A 22,656-nucleotide genomic window follows, 5' to 3' on the forward strand; every position below is an offset into this window, starting at 1 on the left:
CTCTTAACCGGCCCTTAGCCGGTAGAGGCCGCTGATCATAACACAGCTGAGTGCATTGGCGACCACTTGCCGCCACTCTGCACCCAGACAGTGTGTTGGGGAACAGCTAACAGAATTAACTGTTAGAGACACACGGAGTACTTCTCAGCTGCTGATCAGAAACACTGGAGGAAAACTGTCTTCTCAGTAGAGTTCAAGTCTAAATAAACGCTTCAACTTGTGGTTACAGCTGTGTTACAGCAGATTAAAATAAGAAATTATTATTTATATATATATATATATATATATATATATATATATATATATATATTTGTTATTGATATTATTACTACTATTTGTTTCTATCTCTGTTTATCGTATTGATATTTTGATCATTATTTTGTTTATACCGTTATCATCTTGACTTTTTTCCCCCTCCCCTCTTCTGTTTCTGTTTATTAACACTATTATTATTACTACGATCATTACCTTTCATTATTATTATTATTATTATTATTATTATTATTATTATTATTATTATTATTATTATCCCCCATTATTCACTTTTTCCTTCAGTGTGTTTTTCCAGGACTTATTGTGCCTTTTAACGGTCGATGACAAAAGTGAAGATAATCAATAGTTTTAGCCCTCTTTCAGATTGACTGGCAGTGATCTCCACTCTGCTCTCCTGCTTGGAGACCCGACAAACACCTACTCTTTCCCTCTTTCCTACCTGCTTGTCGTTCTCCACATCGTAGCCCAGACTGATCAAACAGGCCTTGAACTCCTCGGCCATCAGGGCCCCGCTGTGGTCCTGAGATCAGCCAAACAGTCATGAGGATGAAGCGATCGCAACACAGGGATGGTGGCGGATGGTGACCATGAGATCCACAGCATGCAAGGAGGAGATGAGGGGATGGAGGATGGAGGGACAGACAGACATTCATGGATGTTTAGATGATGTCGACACACACAACTCAACAAGCAGTCAGGACCGGACCGTGCAGACACATAAGTCAGTCAACACAGATTCCTTTATGAATATCCATTAAAATTAATTCACAGCCACATTAAAAATTCACTCTGCAAACATTAAAAGGTGTTAAAAGCATACAGTAGGATAATACAAACATGGAATCAGGCTCCACATGCAGGTTTGTAAAAAAACTACCAACTATCTCAGCACACAACAGAGGAGTCAGAATTCAAAGAGGTTATCATCGCAACGGTGGCTTTCTTGTGTCAAGTTTAGATTCTGGCTCATTCAGGTTCCGGGGTCGGGACGTAAACGAACACGTGTGTGTACAGACACACTGGTGTGATGTGATGGGGGAGTGTCGGACGGTAGCATGAATCAGTGACACACACAAAGTTACAGACACACACAGCGGTGTGAGATGGTGAATGATCGTGGTGTCCTTCACATCCTCATAACCGTCAAAGATCTATAAACTATCTGCTTTGACACAGAGACGTTTGGTGGTGCAACACTTCTGTATCTTCAAGCAAACTTCCAAATAACGTGTCCTGACAGCCATCAGCATGAGGATGAGATTACTTCCTATCAGAGTATAAGTCTCATGACCAGCGGAGGAAGGCACTCCATTTTAATTGGCCTTAATTGGGATAGTTGTGATTGTTTGAAGTGGGGTTGTATGAGGTACATATCTGCAGTCGGAGTGTAGACTATGGAGACATAACTCATACAACCACACTTCAAAGCACCCAAAATATCCCTTTAACTAATACAATTAAGTCTTTTTCTGGATCTTTGATGGGATGCCTGCATCATTTCCTCACTCTGCACTCTCAGCGGAAATAAAAGCCAACACCTGAAACCAACATGTTCCCGACATGTGCCGGCCGCCTGTGTAGAACATCTGGATGATTAGTCACGCGCTTGGCTCCTCTCTCACCCCCTTGTAACATTTATTCAGTCATGTTATAGCAAAATCCGGCAAATAATGCACAGTAGTACAACACAACTACCATAAATTCCATAAATAATAATAATAATAAAGAAGGTCTAATATATATATATATATATATATATATATATATATATATATATAAAAATGATTCTTAGCTCCCAACTCAAGTACTGACACTCCTGACGGCCGTGTTAACATTGTGATATAGGGAGTAGAAAAGGCACCAAACGGGTAGAATAAATAAGCTGTGGCCCTAGAGTTCGGGCCCCTGACCTTGTCAAAGTGGTTGAAGGAGGCGCGGTACTCGTAGAGCTGCTCCTGGCTGATGCCCTTGGCATCACGCGTCAGGATCTGGTTCTCCACCTCGTTGATAGTTCTGGCGATGGTGGTCAGCAGCTGCTCCCAGCCCACACGGAGGTGCTGCAGGAAGGGAGACGGGGAGATGTTACACACTGCCATCCACACCGTTCCTCTCTTTGGACTTGCACACTTAGGGCAGAGGGGATTTTACACAAACAAGCTCCTTTCATGGGCTTTATTAGTACTCTGAAGAAGAAAAAAGACACCAATGCAGCATTTCCACCAGGAGGTTTCTGGTCATTCGTCAGTCTGGTCGAAGGGTAAACACACTTTGCAGGCAGCAGTTCAGTGTGACTGCCTGTTTCACTGTGATGGTGATCCATTCATGAAGGTTTTAAGTGTGTGTGTGTGTGTGTGTGCGTGTGTTACCTCCATTGTGTAGGAAGTGTATTGATTGTCGAAGATGAGGGCCTCCTGGATGAGCTGATGGTAGCCCTCGAGCGTGTTAATTTCGGGCATGTAAGACATGATGGTGGTCTGGTAGTCCTTCAGGCTGGTCAGCTGGTCCTCCAGAGTGCCGTTCATTTCAATGGATATCCTGCCAATTTCCTGCCAGCACAAAAACACCCCGTTTACTCTCCAGTTAACCCTACGGATGCACAGTTTATAGATTTCCATCACATGGAGCTCTCATGCAGCAGACTCCATTCAGAATAAAAGTTATACATTTTAGTTCTGGTTCTTTTTACAAACAAACCGAGAGGAGTAAACATGATATCATCCTGCACCATGGGAAGAAATGAAATCCTGTGACTGACAGATGATTTAATGCTTCTGATGTGCATATTTATGGTTTTTGATTAATAACCGAATATACGCCTTATTAGACTGCAAGTCAGCTGCATGTTATGATGAGTAATGGTAGAGACAGGACTATAAGCCCCTTTGTGCACTCCCATAAGATTGTGCAAACGCATACGTGTGAACTTCAAGGAGTGCATGAGGTGTATTATTGTGGGATAACACTTTTTACATTTTAAATGACCTGTTTATCAGGGAAAAGTCACACACTGACAAGCTGAAAAACTATGAATGTGCACCAGAGGATGTTTGAAAACAACTACATAAAAGTTAAATGTATAAGTGTGTGTGCAGCATGAATCCAAAAACTAGCCACCATGAATAAACATAATGAGTAAATGAGTAAAAAGCCCCCTTCCAACTGTCAGCGCGGTTGTGAACATTCACCTGAGCACCTAAACCCCGTCGACTCGTTCTCTATGAGCTCACTGTTGTACGATAAAGTGTGACAAACTGCACACAGCTGTGCAGAGAGGAACCGCTGCGTGGGCTAATCCATTACCTCCATCTTGGCCTGTATGTAGGCGCCGACGGCGTTGGCCTGGGTGGCGAACTTGGCTCTCAGAGTGTCGTTGGAGTTCTGCTTGTTCAGCTCATCCTGCAGGGCGTTATCACGCAGCGGCACCATGTCCATCGCCTGCAAAGACACACACATTGGAAACACTCAGAGCTGGAGCGGAAAGCACCTGTAGCTGCACCTCCACACCAAGCAGCAGCTGGAGAAAGTCTTACATCATCAGCTAATGACATCATCTTTGGCTCGCTGCTGTTATCTTAGCATATGTTGCTCTATACAAATCATCAACTAATCATCAGTAGAACCTCTTTAACAAAACATCAGAATCTGAGAGAGCTGCTCTCTTTATGATTTATAATGCATCAAGTACACAATAAGTTAGATGGATTTAGGAGGAAGAAGAAAACACTTATTCTAATCAATAATTATATTTTTACCAAAACATTTCCAAGACTCTGATTTTTACAGAACTTCTCTGGCCTGGAAATTGCATGACTTTTCCAGGTTTACCCTTGCAGAAAGCTCAGGCTGCAGCCTACCTTTTCCCATTTGCTGTCGATGCTCTCAGGTGTGATGGTGGTGTAGGGGTTGGAGCCACTCAGCTTGATGCCGTTGCTCTGGGCGATCTTCTGCACCTCAGCCTGGATGGCCTGGATGGCCTCCCGCTCCTTGTTGGCCTCCGCCAGGGTGGACTTGAACTGCTCGTGGGCCGTGATGAGACCCTGAGGAAGGGGAAAAAGGGATTTACCTCCAGACAGCAACGGCAACAAAAATCTAGTTGCTAAAGAACATTTGAAGCAATATTTTATGTTGCACCTATCTGGACCAGTTTGCAGTTACCTGGATCTCCTCAATATTGTGGACTATGAACATGTCCTGCAGGTCCTCCATGGCTCCCTCCATCCAGTTGTTGAAGGGCGCCGCTCTCTTGGCGTACTCCAGGTAAAGCTCATCTATCGACTCCAGCTGCTTCTCTGTCCTCTGTTGGCAAGGCAACAGCGAGAAGTGAAGAAGCATGTTTAACAATGTAAATGTGTGGATATTAATACTTATTAATTAGGCATTAGGGACATTGTGCATGTTTATACACTCCACACAAGACCAGATTTTGGATTCTTTACTTTGATGTTTTTCAACTCTAACAAAACAAAAAGACAGACTTGGGTTTCAAAATGTATATTCCATACAAACGTATTTAACACCAGCTGAATAAAATGGTTTGAATCTAAATGTAAAGCCGTCTGATCTGAAAGCTTAGAGCGACCGAGCTCTACTCCACAAGGTCAAGATCTCACTGCAGCTATGAAAGCTCACACAGATACCACTCTAATACACTAATAACTTACTGAATGCACCTGTAGATTCAATTCATCTATACACTAACATTAAGCAGTTCGGATTCACAAAGCAACACCACTTCAAACATCTTGGTTAGACGTTTTTTAGACAAATCAGAAAAAACCCACTTGACTGCATCAGTGAGAAATGAATCAGAGTCCCATGATGTTGCAAGAGTCAACCATGTGAGGAACATTATCTCATCAACAGCATCACACACACAGACCGATGGGTGAGTCATACCTCCAGAGACTCTTTGCGGCTCTGGGTGAGGGATCCCAAGCTGTCCCACTGATCACAGATCTTCTGACAGCGAGCGTTGACGCTGGCAGAGTCGTAGTAGTCCAGCTCGCTGAGGAGAGTTAGAGCAGACACTTGACTTATACATGGATACATGATTCAGTACTGTAGTAGAGGAAGTATAGATCTCTGTACTTCCTGTTTCCTCGTGTTAAAGGTCAATGGGTTTTTAGAACGATGCCTGAAATAATCTGTGGTTCCCAAAAGATTTAACATTTTGTTGTATGACATAAAATACGTCAGTTAATACTAATTTTTTAAGATTTCCTGTGTCTTAAAAAAGGTGGCTACTAAACCAGTAGAACACTTGTCCACCTTTGGTTTAGTGCTTGCGATGTGAAGTCATGTGACTGTGATGTAGTTTCTTTGTAGCCCAACGTTAGATATTTTACTTCTGGCAATAGCATTCACTCTTCAAAAGTCATAAGCAGTGTTCACTGGTGAATAGTATCTAGCTGAATGTATATAAGAAGTGGACCCAATCACGTTGACGCCTCCCACTGGTTTGTGGATTTAAGCCGTTTTAGGCGACAATCCTATTGGCTTTTAGTGGAGGGAACCAGTACAACGCTAACCTGGCCTACAAACGTACGGTCCCTGCAGCTCTAAACACTGTGACCCGACAGGTCCATACTGCTTCCTTACTTGAGTTCCTGTGCGATGGCGGCGATCTGCTCCACTCTGTCCTGATGGGCTGCCAGGTCGCTCTCAAAGGCCTCATGTTTCCGTAGCAACGCCTTGACTTCTGACAAGGTGGAGGTCTCGTAGTCTTTCTGGGTCAGCATGGCCTCCTTACCTGCATAAACATAAATGTATCCACTTAACCTGTGAGTCTCTTGAAATGCTCCAAGTGTTCATTTAATGTTAAATAAAGATCAACGCTGTCATTTTTTTATTTGATTATCAACTCCACTTAGATCAAGATTAGACAAAAGCTCTAATTTGATCCCAGAGAGGTGATTCCTCAGTTTGGTTCTCCCAGCATGGACATAAAACTATAAACGTACCATCGGTCCAGGATTCATGAATGGCAGCTTTCTGGTGGAACTTCTCAGCCAAGTGCTCCAGTCTCTCCAGACGTCTGATCTCGCTGAGGATCCACTCCTCGTAGCCCTTTTCTGCTCCCTCCAGAGTGTGCCATGCTCCATTAATGTCCTGACCACAAATGGCAGAGTTACTGACACTACTCCACCACTTCAAAGTACAGTACGGCACTTGTTTCTTTCACATGCGGTTAAATAGTTTTCTTAATTAATGAAATGATAAGATTCTTTATCATTAGCATATCGATTTATTTGGAATTTTCTCAAACAAACAATAACATTCAAATGTCTTCAGATACGGACTCTTATCAAACAGATGGGTTATAGAAACAATGTCTGCATACATACAGACACCATGCGTCCCTCTGATGGCATGAAGGCAGGTCTGTTACTGAGTCTCAGTTTAGTCTGCAGGGTGTTGAAGCTGATCTCCAGCTGGCATTTCTCTTGGACCTGAAAACAGGAGGCTCACAGCGTTAGTGGACACGCATTCAGCAGAGGAAACAAAACACATCTTAACCTCCTACCAGTTTATTTATTGATAAAACAATGTGTTTTGGACAAAATATTTTACTTGATTGGATGGTGTGGACCTTTTCTCTGATGTAGCAAGACCGTTTTTGTCGGATCCAAAAATATAAATCTCATGAGTAACCACTTGAAAAAAGCAGCTGTGTAAATGGAATACTTTCGTTCTTTGGCCGTGGATATAAATATGATCCATTAACATTAAAATTAAACCTATTCTCACATATTTTCGCCCTAATTTGTGGGCGCAGAGAGCAGTATTCTGTACCTTGGGTGGTTTGTGGACACAGCGGTAGTCTCTGAAGTCCTCCTGTTTCGCCTGCATGTCATTAACGGTCTTCTCCTGGGTTCGGTCCTCCAGCCAGGGGATGGTGCGACGGATCCACTCCAGCAGCTGGAGGCGGGAAAGGAAGACGGTCAGGAAACACGATCGGGGTCCGACACTTCTTTGCAGAAAGTAAACAGAGCTCGACCTGCGTATATAATGTGTTTTGTTCTCACCTTACTGGCCAGCTTCTCGTAGTCCTCCATCATTTGCTCGTTCTCCTGGTTGACAGCCAGCACTTTGCAGATACGATTCGCGGCTGTCTCAGCCTATCAGGAAACAGAGTGATGAGTAGCGCTCGCAGTGATTGGATAAAACAATGTTGCTACGTGTTAAAAGTCACTAAAACAAACGGACAATAAGTGTCTACTGCACTTTAAAACTACTACTGGGCTTTTATTACCAGCAGTATAATTATTCAGATTTGTGAGAACACACTCAACACACGAGCAGTGAATAGTAATAATAAATCTAACAATAAGATCACACATTAGTAAAAAAAAGTGCATCTAAACACATCAATCAATAAAAGCCAAATTCATTTGACCAATAAAAACATGCTCCAGCTGTTGGTGGTTAGTTAGAATGTGCCAAAAATCAATCTGTGTGTCTTAAAGCTCCATGCGTCTCCCGTCACAACTCGGGAGTTAATCCATACATCTAGTTACAGGTTCATGGAGCGCTGAAGTCCACATCAGCAGGAAAATACACTAACGTACCACTGGAACAAAACAAACGGTACACAGACTGTGACATGTTGACTAAAGCTGCACAATAAACATTTCATCTCTTCCATCGTACATGGCTAACATCGTTTAAATGGTTTCCTTCCAAGTCTAAACTAATATGTGCCATATTTATAAAATATCACAGAATAAAACAACATTGAGAGTTGAGGAGTGTTAATAGCTGAAGAGAAACTGGAGGGACATCGGCCAGTGTTTCCCACTGTAATGAACCTAAACAGGTCTGTTTGTCATTGTTTAATACAGAGAAATACAGCTAGAGATTATTACAGACCATCAAGTAAAGACATTTTGGGGAAACACGGTCGATGTCCAAAGAAACCGAAACAGAAGCATCAGAAAGCGTTTGTCGTTGTTGTTGTTGTCAGAGTTCCCATCATGCTCCTAATCTGCTGCCTGACTTGTATCAAATGAGGAAAAATGTTAAGCACCTCCTAATAAATGTTCAGTGTATTCCTGTGATTTGACCCCATGAAAGTCACGTCATGACTGATGGAAACCCCGCTGCTTTTCTGTTGCTGCACTCAAGTGTCGAGGAGAGTCCGAAGCGTGAGAAGCTCACCTTCTGTGCACCAGAGAAGGCGTGATAGAAGCAGGATACATAGGTCATTATGGCCTTCTCATCCGGCCTCAGCGTACCCACGATGTCTACGCATCACCCAGCAGCCAGCAGGAAAGAGAGAGGTCGGCGAAGAAAGGTAAACAGAAAGAGAGAGAGAGAGACAGAGTGAAGCCAATGCCACCCAAAGCTACATGGTCCTCGCTCCCTGCAGGATTTGAGAGCAAGGGTTGGGAAGAGAGAGTGGCTCCCTCCGGAGGTCCACAGCCCCCCCTCCCTCCCCGGCAGCAAGGAGGGATGTCAGGGGGGGATGAGGAGTGTCCTCTTGAAGAGAGCTGAAGGACACTGGAGTCACAAGGTCAAGGTTGGGACACAAACACACAAGCTCATTACATCTGCGTCGGGTCATTCCGTTCTTGTGTATTCGTCATGTGAAGGCCTTAAATCTTTTGTTTTAAACAGCTCATTTAGAGAAATAACTTTTTATTAGATATACTTTTTCTTTTACATTTTACAAACCAAACTGAGTCATTAGTTTAACCTTTGGTTTCAAAGTTAAGGAATCTCAGATATATAACTGACATCAAACTTCAGATTTGATTAAATTCCTGTGTATTAATATCAAACTACTAATTCAACAGATAATGCTTTTAAGTTTACTTTGATATTGAATTTTTTTTTACACGGAACAAAATGCTTTTGACACAATTCAGTTCTTATCATTCCTAAAATGCCCAAGTCAACTAATTGAAAAAACTACGATTTGTGCGATGTAGGAAAATATAGTATGTTGCTTCAAAAGCAGTAAGTCTGGAGATTTAAGAGTTCATCTCTAAATGTCTGAAGTTTGCTCGGATACACATTTTCTGACTTCATGTTAATATTTCAAAAAGGGAAATCATTTGAACAACTTCACATTCTCGGGCGTCTCCTGAGACTGCAGAGGCTCACAAACAAGTCCTGAACGAGCCAGGAAATTAATTAGAGCAATGAGAGCAAAACAAGACACGCATCAACGGGCTTCCTATCAAAGGCCTTCAGGAAGAGGAGGAGGAGGGGAGATGGGGGGAGGAGGGAGGGCGAGGAAGAGGGGGGGGAGATGGGAGGAGGAGGGGGAGGAAGGGGAGGAGGGGGAGGAAGAGGGGAGATGGGAGGAGGAGGGGAGATGGGAGGAGGAGGAGGAGGAGGAGGAAGGGGAGGAGGGGGAGGAAGAGGGGAGATGGGAGGAGGAAGAGGGGAGATGGGAGGAGGAGGAGGAGGAGGGAAGAATAAACATAAAAATCACATGCTGAGACTTTTTCTAAAGTCCACATGTTAATTCCTGTGTTTGCGTGTAAAAGTCTGATATAATGTAAATAATCTGAACGGCCAAACAAACCCTGTTGTTCACGGTTCAAAGTCAGCGATTCAGTCAAAAAGAAAATGTTCGCTGCTTTCTAAGTTTGTGTGTTTGTGTCCCAACAAATCCAGTGTCCTTGTCGAGGCTCGGGGCTGAGCAGCGCTGTCGAGAGAGAGAGAGTGACGCCATGCTGGACAGGAAGCAGCACCTCGTTAGTAACGGGGAGGAGTTAAAGGTCAAAGGTCAGGGGGTACCTTCTGTGCTCCAGAGAAGGCATGGTAGAAACTGGACACATAAGTCATTATGGCTTTCTCATCTGGACGAGCAGTGTTCACAATGTCTACAAGGGGAGACCGTGGTTATGAAGACACATATACAGCAAGACAGAGGACATGTGATTACACACACACACACACACACACACACACACACACACACGCACACGCAGCTGTAGCTGTTAACAGCCAGACAGGACGATAAACACGAGTACAAGGGGAGGATAGTTATTTAGGGAACTGGGATATTTAAGAACAACAGGAATGAAGTTCTGCAAGGAAACGTATATCATTACTCCCTCATACATGAAGACACATTCAGACAGATGCACTGGAGGAGAAGGAGGTGATGGGACGAGGCTCTGTCGCTCCCGACGATGACGGACTCACATATAACAGTGGATTTAGAGCTCACAGCCACATTTTCATGCACATCAACACTGTGACTGTAATGGAACGAGCCCAACTGCACTCTGATCTGATCGGCTATTACACACTTCGTTGACGGCTTGCTCATCACCTTTTAGAGGGAAGTGGGGTTGCAGTTAAAGTAACGTAGACGAGGGCTGCAAATAATGATTACTTTCAATGTCGATAAATCTGTTGATTTTCTTCTTCAGTCAGGTTGAACCATCGTACAGCGTTTTCTTCTCCACGTACAAATCTAAATAACATCCATATATAAAAAGGGCCTTTCTACAAACTAAAAGCATGACGGATGATTCAGATATGTCGTCGTCCTCACAGACATCTGACTGGACACAATCAAGCTGCTTTGAAGCATAATGTCTCAAACAAAAACTGTAATACGAGTACTTAAATACAATACTAGTGATTCAGCTTGATCAGACTACTGCCCACTCTCATTACAGTCAGCGCGTTGTGTGTATGTGAACAGTTTGCAGTGGATTCCAGTACACAACATCAACGCAGAATCATTTACAGCCGTTCCTCTGTGAAGGTCAGACATACCTTCAGCGTCCAACATCTTGGGGATGTCCAGGTGCTTCTCAGCCACTTCAAAGGCGTTGTTCAGATTGGTCACTGGGTCGTCCTAAAACAACAAATTGCAGCGTCATAACTATCTTATTTATTATTAACACATTTTTTTAAATTTTACCTAAAGACAGGGTTTAATCTTTAACATCTCTAACAGCAGCGTCGGTGTGTGTGTGTGTCTACCTTTCTGAGGCTGTCGTAGTCGATGAGATCCGGTCTGTGTCTGTGGATCAGAGCGTTGAAGGCGAGGCCGTCCTTCCAGCTGTTACAGAGAACAGATGTGTCGAGTGTAAGGCAGAGCAGAAAACATCCAACACCAAACTCACATCGGTGACAAAGGCCGACTGAACTGACAACACCCGTGTTGGGCCAAAAAGTTGCACCCTGCGTGTGAGAGGTATACCTCTCCACACCAGCAGGTGGCGGTGGTCTGAATTGTAAACCACTATTATTTGTGTCCTGGAACGATCAGATGAGATGAAGATGGTATCTGAGAAGTGTGTGCCCTCTTAACGTTACTCCTTCTCTCACTTCCCTCTAATGTTTCTCTTCTGAAACGCTTAAACCGAAACGGCCAATCAGAGGGATTCTCTCACCGACGAGCTCCGCTGCCGATTCAAGGGCAGAGTAGCGGCAACGACAGAAACACGACGATCATAAATCACGGGTCACAAAGGCTGTTCTCATTTGCATGAGGGCATTGAATTAGGTCTATTTAGTGTGCCACAGCCATTCCACTGAAGCAGCAGGCATAATAGCAGGGTCCCAGCCCACCTAAATGGAACGGGGCCATAATTAATTAGTTATTAATTACAACTGTGTTGACTCTGCAATGACGTGTCGAAATGGCGGCTGTGAAAGAGGTCTGTTATGTGTGAAATTCATTTTTGACCTTGGATCAAAATAAGGGCTGAAACACATTGGTACAATGATCTTATGTACTGTACACAGTACATGTACACATGGACAAGTAACTGTATACTAGTTACTTTTGACAGCTTTGGAGTCCTACATATATTTTATTGCTTTTTTATATTTGAAATATGTGCGCATTACATGTTTCTGACACGATGGTTTAAGTGGCTTCTTCAGAGCAGTGAAACATGTTCCACTTTCTCCAACAGGGGGCGGTCTTTCTACACAATTATCAAGGTTCATGTCTGGCAGTGAGTTTTTATTCAGCAATTAACAGTGTTAGCTTATGGTGAGTCTATCAATACATACATGCTTATTCACTCACATACCACTAAGTTGACTCATGCGGCTCCATGACAAATTGTTTTGTTTATTAAGAGAATGCCTCTTTTACATATTTAAACGTTTTAAGATATAGTAATACCAAAATAAAAATAATAAAAAAATAATTGTTTTAATGTCGGTAATCAACTGGAGAAGTGGTCATTCATATATTTATTTTGCCCTCTTCATCTGTAGTGTCTTCTAAATTTGTGAAATTTTACAATCCATATCTTTAAAGGGCGATTTCTCTAACTGCATGTTTTCTCAGACTCAGATACAGAAATCTCCACTTCAGCAGCGCTAACATCCACCAAACTCACAAAACTAGATTCTGGAAGTTTGTTCATTAATCATACATAGCTTCATTAATGCAACATTTTATAACTGACTTTTATCGTTCTATGACAACCTAAAAGGATTTCTAACCTTAAAATCCAGAACTAGATGATGGAAGAATCTGAATTACACTAATAACCCTCAAATAAAGTGTGCTCAGTCCAAAATGTAAGTATGTGTGTGTGTATATATATATATATGTGTATATATATATGTCTGTGTGTGTGTGCCTGTGTGTGTGTGTTTATACCTAATGTGGAAGTTCTGCACGTTGACATTCTTGTAGGGAGCGGTCTTCCTCTGGCACCACAAAAGAAGACCCTCCTTGGCGGAGGTCTCTGCAATGAGGAGGAAGAAGGAGAGAAGGAGAAAAGGAGGTCTGGATTAGTCCGTGAACACATTCAAGAAATGTCTCTTCATTAAATTTAATGAAGTGCTTATTTTATTCTGTTAAGGTTCTCAAGCAGCAGAGAGAAAAATACCGCCGCCTGTTTACGATTTTGCTAAATATAAACAGCTTCATGTTGTTGTTTACTGCATGTGCTTGAACAAACATCAGAAACATGTCGGTCACTACTGTGGAGGATGAAAAATATGATTCAAATTTCCTTTCTAGTGGCCCACACCCACCAGAGTTAATTCAACACAGACGGTTTTAAATTAGCCACCACAGATTCATCACCGCTCTGACTGAGGAGTACTGATCCTCCGCACGACATTCATCAAGGAGAATCCATTCTACTCCCAGCTTTGGCTTTATGAACATTTAATGATGGAATGATCGCACAATCAATTGGTTGGTTGATGGTCAGAACATGAAGGAGGATTTGTTGATGGTATCGGTTGAAAGTCAGTGTCCTTGGGTTTTAGGTTGGACACTGAAGCCGGCTCACACCAACCACAAGGCAGACGTACGCCTCACATTACGCAGCCAGGTTGACCAGAGGTCCTTTTGTGTTTATTTCTGTCACAGTTTATATATTTCAACTCTATTCGTGTCTATTTGCGTCTTTGCATGACTTTGTATGCAACAGTACTGCATAAAAACATTCATGCTTAAAGTTTGCAACAAATTTTCATTGTATAAGCAAGTAAACTATTATTTACCTCATAACTCTAGAGATAAACAAAAACAAATGAAGAACATTTGTGACATAATAATAATAATAGTAGTATGGATGCGTGTTGATGCATCTCTAGCCTCGTTACTTCCACTCCCACAATTTACATGTGCGTGGCCAATTAATCCTGAAACCTGGCTGGGAGTCAAGCCATGGTGCCCTTCAGCAAGGCACTTCTCTGCTGCTGGTTTTTAATGTGTTTATGCAAATTAAAGCCACAGAAAGTGGTACCTTCTACGGAGATGTCCTGGATGGCGAAGCGGAGGATGATGGTCCAGATCATTCCCAGTGTCATCTTGGCATTTCCATCCACGATTTCTACACGACAAGAACAACAAGACGTCTCCATCAATCAGCACATTTCTTTTGTCGTGTCTCGATTCACCGTCTGTCACTGCTGTTTTTACAACCTTGCATCTGCTCTCTCATTTAATAATAATTAATAATAAACACACAGACACACAGCTGATTTCAGGTCTAATCCGTCGTACAGGAGACACACACTGAAAAGGTTAACGTGTATCCTGTAGACTGATTTTTTGCCATTTTTTTTATTTTTAAAAAGAACATCATCTCACGACTTGAACAAATTAATTTAGCAGTGAAAGTGTTTACAGTCTGGTGCACTGAAACGTTCAAATATTATTCAGCATAAAGAGTGTTAAGCCTGTGCAGACACGCTGCTCATCCAGACGAGGTTTACATAGCAAGGTTTTAGGGAAGGTGCATGTTTGGGAAGTAATGAGCCTACGACTAAATCAATGACACTTGGATTATACTGCAGGAGTTTGAGAGTTTGTTAACTGATGTATTGATAGTTTGGCCCTCATTCACTTCCATTCATGAAGGATTTTCTCCGTGTTTGATTTGGTGGTCATTTTGTTGGTGAAATATTCGTTTCAGACTGAAATCCCAGAAGATAAAATGGGAGTGAAAGTGTATCCATTTAAACTATTTCTGTGGGACGTCGTCCTCTCCTGCTGCGTCACCACCATCCCTCAATGTTTTCCTCTTCCATCCTCTATGTCTGCATTTCTCCAGTAGATGACCTTTAGTGGGCTGCTTTCATAAAAGGCCAGAAAGAGTGTGTGGGTGTGTGTGGTGACAACGTACAGAGTGTGTGTGTGTGTGTGTGTGTGTGTGTGTGTGTGTGTGTGTGTGTGTGTGTGTGTGTGTGGTGACAACGTACAGAGTGTGTGTGTGTGTGTGTGTGGTCACAATTTTTGGGGCAATATACAGTCTAATGGTCATCAGTGTCAGCTGTGTCATGCAGAAGGAATGTCACGTTGTCGTGATAAAGTAGGAGAAAGGTCACGCTCCCCCAGCTGACACACACATGCACACACATGCACTCGCACAGCAGTGTGATATAGTTGACCTGTTGACCTGTGTCTTCAATCAGCAGGATCGGGGGAGAGTCTGATGTGCAAAATGATTGAAGTATATTTACAAGTTCTCTTAATCTCCTTAAAACCATCAACTAAATGCCCCCAAAGTGAGGACACAGTGAGTGATGGGAATGTGTTATGTTTGGTCTGAAATAAGGAAAGGAAACCATTGAAGGCAGAGATGCAGGTTGTGTGTTCTTAAAGAGACAGAGCTGAATTAAATGTGCTTTGGTCCAAGTATGCAGTGCAGCTGTTATATGGAGGATAAAATAAACAACAATAAATACTGGATTAGTAGATACTCTATTAAAAGACTGGTCAGAAGCAAAATAAAAGAAGGATCAGGAAAATAAGAGCAGGATCTGTGACTTTCCAACCGAAAATGTTAAGCGTATTTTTAAACAGGGGCCCTGTTCAGTGATCCATCCATGTCCAAAGGTCATTTACTGGTGCTGTGGGTTTTAAACTAACCTCCCAGTTTGAAACTAAGCCAAAGCTAATGACGAGTTTCCACAGTGACGTCTGAGGACTCGCAAGGAAGAGTTTTAAGTTCATCCATTATGTGTTAGCACATTAGTTGGATGCGTTTGGTGTAATGTGCATCTATTTTGTTTTTTTTTTATGTTATGCTTACCCTCTGCTCCGATGGAGACCAGTTTCACTCCTTTGCTGGCAATGAAGTCCAGAGCTTTGTTAACGTTGTTGATCTTGTGGACCCTCATCTTGCCTCGCTCAGGCTTGGGTAACCGCTCGCCTGCACGCACGCACACGCGCACACGCACACGCACACGCACACGCACACGCACGCACACACACGCACACACACACACACACACACACACACACACACACACACACACACACACACACACACACACACACACACACACACACACACACACACACACACACACACACACACACACAGGAAACAAACAAAAAGGGAGTGAGTCCACAGACTCAGCAGAACGACAGTTTAAGTTACAGCAGCAAAAACTGAAGTGGACGTGAAGAAGTTGTTCATAACTTGTTATCATGAGTCTCCAAGCTGCTACGTTAGCACCACGGAGGCTAGACAGTAGGGCTGTCGTGGAATGAACTTCGGTAATTTAATATAATTTGAATAGTTAAAAAAAAATCTGTACTATTCAAATGCTGAAATTAGTATTCAAATTTTTTTTTTTAGAAATGTTTTCTAATGTTAGCAAATCTCGCCCTCCTCGCCTTGGCTTACCCGCATAAACAGATGCTTTTGACACATGAAGCCTGATGAAGAATAAAGAAGGTTTTACTTTGTTATTTATTACTTATCTAGAAAGCTGTCACCTGTTGGTTATTCAACATATTTATTGGTAATGTTTTTGGAACGCCCTCTAGTGGACAGGAAGTAAAACAACCACATTGCCGATAATGGCATTGGCAATGTATAAGCCTGTGTAGTGTAGTTATTACTAAAAGGCTGTGTGTGTGTGTGTGTGTGTGTGTGTGTGTGTGTGTGCGCGTGCATTAGCTGGATGGCTTTTAAGTGGAATTAAAAGCTTCCCTACTGAGGGGCATCAGATGGGTTACCTGATATGACCTCCAGCAGCAGCATGAGTTTGAGCCCATCCCTGAAGTCCTCCTCGATGTTGTCGATCTGCGTGCCGGACTTCCTCAGGTGGGAGTTACACCACGCCGTGAACGTCTGAACGAGAGAGCACAAACAGGGGTTATTCAGGCTGGGCATTGATGTTTTTTTTTGTTGTTTTTTTATAGCTTTTATCACAACAAACAATTTTGAATCAAGAATCAAAGAAAATGAAATTCAATGGGCAGGAAGGGAGGTCAGCGGGTTGCTTTTGATAAGACAGGAAGTAGCAGAAGAGAAGGGGAGGAGACAGATGTTATAACACAATACCTATAGTTTGGAAATACCGCACTGCTAGTCATTTCAAAGAACAATTTAAATGATGTGTCACAAAGATAAAACGATGAATAAAACAATGCACACTTTAGGTGAATGGAGTAAACACATTTTACTACTTTTCATCTTTATATTTATCCATTAGCCCTCACTTTTCCTCACGTTCTTTTCACACAAGCTCTATATAAACCAGAAAACGAAAACACCCTCCTGTCCCGCCCAACATGTTAAAGGGACACTGCCAACCTTACATATAGATCCCTCTACTATCTGCAGAATTCCCAGTGAACATCTGCGATAAGCTGTAATTAAATATCAGGATGGTGGACCAAATCACTAACACACACATCTGGGATAAGACACAAGCAGCATAAATCTCACACATCAATAGCTGGTTGGAGTCCATGTTTTTGTGCTTCTGGTTCGCCAACATTCTTCACAAATGTGTTTTCAATCATTTTATTGTGAAGGAGTCCGTGGCACTGAAGTAGGCACAGGACTGTGGGGAGCTCCGTCACGCCACTCCGTTAAAAATCTCTGTTATGGCTCATCGTCAATCATTGTGTCAATGCACTTTTCTCTGACTTGGTACACGATTCAGGGGAAAGTGCCTTAAAAAGCCAAGAGACAGAATTACACGTTGAAGGTGGAGAGTCCATCATATGAAAAGCTGTTAAGTTGATTACAGGGATCCTTGTGTTGGCTTTTTAATCAACATTAATGTATCGCAGCTGAAACCTAACAGCTTTAAGAGTGATGATGTGAAGGGAAGAGGAAAAGGAAGCAGGAGAAGGTGAGAGAAGGAACGTGGACTCAGCTTAAAAGTAAGAAAACAATGAAACACAAGACCGATTCGGATGGGGTCATGGTATTGGTTTATGGATGCGTGTATTTGTTCTCTTTAAAAAAAGAGAGCTAATACAACTTGCACCGATCACAGTTTTTTGCTACTGAAACCGATACTGAGCATACCGGATGATACAGATAGTTTTCGATTCGTGATAGCAGCTGGTATACACTGCTCCTGACTATTAAAGTCAGTCTAAACAGTCATAATATCATCCTTTTACTTTGTTAGTCATCTATGGTGGTTATCTGCATAAAAACAGACAATTCAAATGATAAGATTGTATTTTTATTGATTAAAAATATTATTTTAGTTTGAATGATGTATTATCCTTATCATACGTTTTAAAAGCAGGGTATCGGGATACTTGTCTTATACCTGTATACCATGCAACACTACCGTTGAGTATCTGTTGACCCCTTACACCTCCTCTTTTCTCTTTTTCTGCCTCTCCCCTGTGCTTTGTGTTCAAAAACATTATGACAGGGAGCTGCTCGCTGCCCTGCCCCTCTCCCCACCGGCCCACTGTGGCCACCGGCACAAAGCACCCATTGAGCCTGGTGGATAATAGCACCCTTCAGCCGCCTGTAGTCTCTTGCAGCCTGCTCTCCCTCCCTCACTGTGTGACCCGCCCCCAGACCTCCCAATACAAACCCCCAGACCGCCCAATACAAACCCCCCCAACACACACACACACACACACACACACACAATTCTCTCTCTCCATCTTCCTACCTCCACACACCGAGGAGGGAGGAAGGGAGATACATTTCACATAAACAAACAGACAAAGTTAGCAGGCAGGAAGGGGAGAGCAGAAAGACAATGCCCTCTCTGCCACACACACACACACACACCGTTAAAAGAAAGGAAGTGGCACGGCAATGACAGGAAGTTCCCCCTTAGCTTGACACCCAATCACAGTGAGGCATCATTCATCACCATCTCTGATTTTAACACTCATCTCAGCACACGGTCAACTGCAACAAAAGCTTGTGACCATCATAAAACATTATTCTATAATGTTTCTATTGCTGAGCTGTGTTATGGCGTACATGACCAAAATAAAAAGTCAGACATTAGTTATCACTTACAAAACCTCACCTCAATGACTCTCTGACTTGCCTCAAGTCAGTTTACTTTGTACGTAAGTGGCCCACTACAGCAATCACAATGGCAAAGATGATACACCACACATGGCCAGCACTCTGACCATCTTGATTTGAATGGCAATGCCCGGTCTACTCCCACATAATGTCTATGGTAGATACTCAGTATGGCCATTTACTAGGGTTCCTGCATGTTGGGGAGCGAGTTTAAGATGGTGAAGTGCTTCAGAGAGCAGCTTCAGTAAAAGTATGGGAGTGGTGACGAGGGGAGTAAAACACAAACAGGTCGAGACCTGCACTGAGCTGGAGAAAAATCACAGGCTATTCAGGGTCTGTGACAACTAGGAGGGAAAAGCCTTTTCTATTGTGGGGAAACGTAGCAGGCCTCTGGCTGCCTGATGTCCCTCAGGGACCAGACACAACCACACCGAGTGGACACAAGAAAGCAGCTTCTACAATGCTGCTGCAGGATTTCTCAAAACAGGAAGTTGACGCCTATAGCTCACCGCTTTGCTGTCAGCATCAGGTTCCAATGTGACAAACTTATCATGTGATGGCTCAGCCAAGTTGGCTCACATGCAACGTGGACTGACCTTTATTCTCTCTTGTACAAACACTTGGTGATGGAAGCCTGTTAAACTTGAGTTCATATGTTTTTTTTTATAGGTTTCACATCATTGTTGCTCCATTGGAGACATCGTCTGGTGTCTATTCCATCTCCCAGTCTCAGAAGTCAACTTGATGAGTGAGTGTTGAGCAGCGGAGGGAGGGTGAAAGTGGTTTTAGGGGCAGTGTGTGTGCGTGTGTGTGTATATGCATATATTTAAGTTTAAAATAATATCTTTAAGCTTAAGCATCTGATCATGGCAGAAGAGTTCCAGTTTTCCTCCTGCTTGCTGGACTAGCTGAACTGAAAGTGAACCGACTGAAACAGGATGAGTGCCAGTGAAGCCTGTTAAAGCTGCCCGTGTGGCTGCTCTCTGTTGGCTCCACAGATCAGATCACATGAGAGGATTCCTGAGCCGAGGACACAGATAACAAGCCGACGGCTGCTTGGGACACAGCAAAGCTGGACGGGAGTGTTAAGAAGGTTTACACTTTACACTGTGCTCTTATCCTCTAGCATCTACTGCATAAGAAGAACATCCTCTCCGTTTTTACTGCTGCATCAACCAGGGCTCGTCATGTCAACACGTTGATGTTTCAAAGCGGCTTTTGGTGATTTTACACATCTGCAGCTCATGAAGACTAAATATGTGTTGAACTTTAATACCAGGAAACCCTGGAATTGGATTAAATATGGAGGAAAGTGAACTCATGCTTGTTGGGAGTTTATTTAGAGGTTATTTCTTGTACACAAACATCCCAAACGCCTCGGTTTGTTTGTGGAGAGTTTCTCTGTTGCAGCATCAGTTTGTGTTACAGGATGAGAAGGAGTCTTGAATCTTTGACAATCATCAACAGAAAAAAAGAAGAAGGTAGAAATCATTAGCCGCTTATGCTTCAGGGGTCTCCATTTGTAAAATGCATCGCTTTAGCAACCAGGAGTCGAAGTGACCGGTTCCTTTAATTTTTCATTGTCTATTGAATCTAACTGAAAAGTTTAATCAAAGAAACATTATGGGGCACACAGTGTGAGATGAGGGAACTTTAGACTAGGGCTGTTCAATTCATTGATTTTCAATTATGATCTTGGCTTTCAACAATTACGTTAACAAGATAATGGAGATGAAACCCGTTATTGTCCCGCCTTCTGACCAGAATAATGGTGATTGTGATTTTTGCCTAAATCGAGCAGCCCTACTTCAGACATCTTTGTTGTTTGTGTCCTGGAGAGTGGTTATGTTGTCCAACATGTCTCCTCCTTCCATGTCAGATATACAACAGTCTCCTCATCGCTTTACTGCTGCATGGGTGGAACACAGAGGGAGCCCGACGGGGTCTATCGGGGTCAGCTTTTTGATCTCACACTCGCACAAACATGTGTATATGTGCGTATGTACCGGTGTCAGCGTGACCCTCCAACAGTCTTTCAACTCTGGTCTCCAACTCTGCCTACAGGGTCAAAGGTCAAGGTTCAGATAGATATCACTTGTTTCAAAGAGATGAACTCGGCAATAATTTAGTCATCTGCCTTTTTATGGTCTGTCTCTCTCACTCACACACTCCACTCCTTCAACAGGAATGTGCTTAAGAGAATTTATCTCCGACTACACACACCTATCATATCTTTGTATAACTCACGCCTCTATTTCAAGCACACACACACCAATTATTCCCACACCCAATTTCTCAACGCATGTTGCTACACCCGGGAAGACTGAGCAGGTTGAACATAATGTCATTGTTCACGTTCCTCGCATTCTCTGCATGTCGTCAGCAGGACGTGTGTTTTCTAGATCACACACCCTTTTGTCTCTTTCCAACAATGATGAGCTCACTCTTTCAAGAACCTTTGCACACTTACAGTCTGTTGTTTCTGTGGCAGCTGACTCACACTCTTGCCTCCTTACTTGTGTCATTAAAAAAATACTTTTCTTCTGCCAATTCTTGTCTCTATATGCTCTACTGTGGTTTAAAAAAACAAAATCTATTTATATAATTATAGTTTTATAACCCTCTTTTTTTTTATCTGCATCGCTGTCCTTGTGCTGTTACACCAACCATTACCACCTTTTGAGAGTGTGGGTTGAATTCATGCGGCAGCATCTTTTGTTCTCCACACTGTGCTTCTGGTAAAAACCTTCATTTTTAAACTAAGCATCCACAATTCATGTCATAATAATGTTGAAAAGGGGAAGAGCCAAAATGACATGGGGAAGTAAGGAAGTGACTCAGGAACAATACGTGTTAATATGCAAGGCACTGAAATTGCTGCCGATTCCCAGACACATCAGAACACCCAACACTCACTACGTTTACATGCACACTAATATTCCACTGTTATTTTGTAAATGACAATATCCTGAATCAGGACTTAGACTGAGTATTTTTCGATTTAAAACATGTGGGATATGCTGATATTATTCAGGTTTTAGGAGCATTCTTTGGACACGTATACAACCATGCTTCTAAACCCGTGTTTGCGATACACGCTCACACTCCGCTGTGTGCGTTGTACACAAATCTGCAGGTGGAAATCAGAGTATGCACAGCTGCATTCAAACGGGAATATTAGTGGGATATTCATTTTCATTTGCTATGTAAACAGATTAGGAGCAAAAACCATAATATGCTGTTATGTGACCGTGCAGCCTGGGCCTGGCACGACACATGGTCAGAGCATGAAACAGCAAATGTAAAACGACAGCACGCAGTAAGATGTTGCACCAAAGAGCAGATTTGTGCCGGTGGTTAAAGACATTTTATGGGACCTGCTGGCAGGAGGTACAACCTCATGGAACAGAGCCATAGTAGACTGGACTGGCTGAACAGGACTGAGCTGGGCCAAAACCATGCTGGCCTGGCCCTGTGAATGAGGCTCAGCAACTGGTCTGGTCTGGCCTGACACAAGGCTGCCTATTCTTAGAGGCATGGCAATTAAAAAAGGGCTGTGGCGCGCAACACAGCAGCACTGCTCACTATTGTCACACACTGTCTTGCTGCAAACGCTGCAGAAGACAGGTTGGTCTCTGTGCCTGAAAACACAGGCAGACTCGGTCCAAATGCATCG

At 42.9% G+C, this 22,656-nt stretch overlaps 1 protein-coding gene and 1 pseudogene across 2 annotated transcripts in view; both read right to left on the reverse strand.

Moving 5' to 3' along the window:
• Positions 1-583: 583 nt before the first annotated feature.
• Positions 584-11,996, reverse strand: LOC311020454 (alpha-actinin-4-like; the record flags this gene model as incomplete). Its single annotated transcript, XM_084020476.1, has 17 exons — positions 584-793; positions 2,184-2,330; positions 2,640-2,819; positions 3,574-3,708; positions 4,128-4,310; positions 4,429-4,569; positions 5,170-5,278; positions 5,872-6,022; positions 6,234-6,381; positions 6,618-6,722; positions 7,066-7,191; positions 7,299-7,391; positions 10,021-10,106; positions 11,014-11,095; positions 11,224-11,302; positions 11,444-11,499; positions 11,988-11,996. The coding sequence occupies 17 exons, from the start codon at positions 11,994-11,996 to the stop codon at positions 584-586; spliced, it is 2,040 nt and encodes a 679-aa protein (XP_083876602.1).
• The window catches only part of LOC311020318 (alpha-actinin-4-like), a 38,000-nt pseudogene continuing 25,372 nt past the window's right edge, over positions 10,029-22,656 (reverse strand). The window contains exons 2-8 of the transcript XR_014599302.1: positions 16,694-16,808; positions 15,759-15,878; positions 13,968-14,054; positions 12,866-12,953; positions 11,224-11,302; positions 11,014-11,095; positions 10,029-10,106 (exon numbers count right to left, since the gene is read on the reverse strand). The product of XR_014599302.1 is annotated as an alpha-actinin-4-like (transcript). The remainder of the gene's footprint in view (positions 10,107-11,013; positions 11,096-11,223; positions 11,303-12,865; positions 12,954-13,967; positions 14,055-15,758; positions 15,879-16,693; positions 16,809-22,656) is intronic.

Source organism: Eutrigla gurnardus (genome assembly GCF_963514095.1).
Source record: "Eutrigla gurnardus genome assembly, chromosome: 10".
In the NCBI taxonomy this organism is placed as follows: Eukaryota; Metazoa; Chordata; class Actinopteri; order Perciformes; family Triglidae; genus Eutrigla; species Eutrigla gurnardus.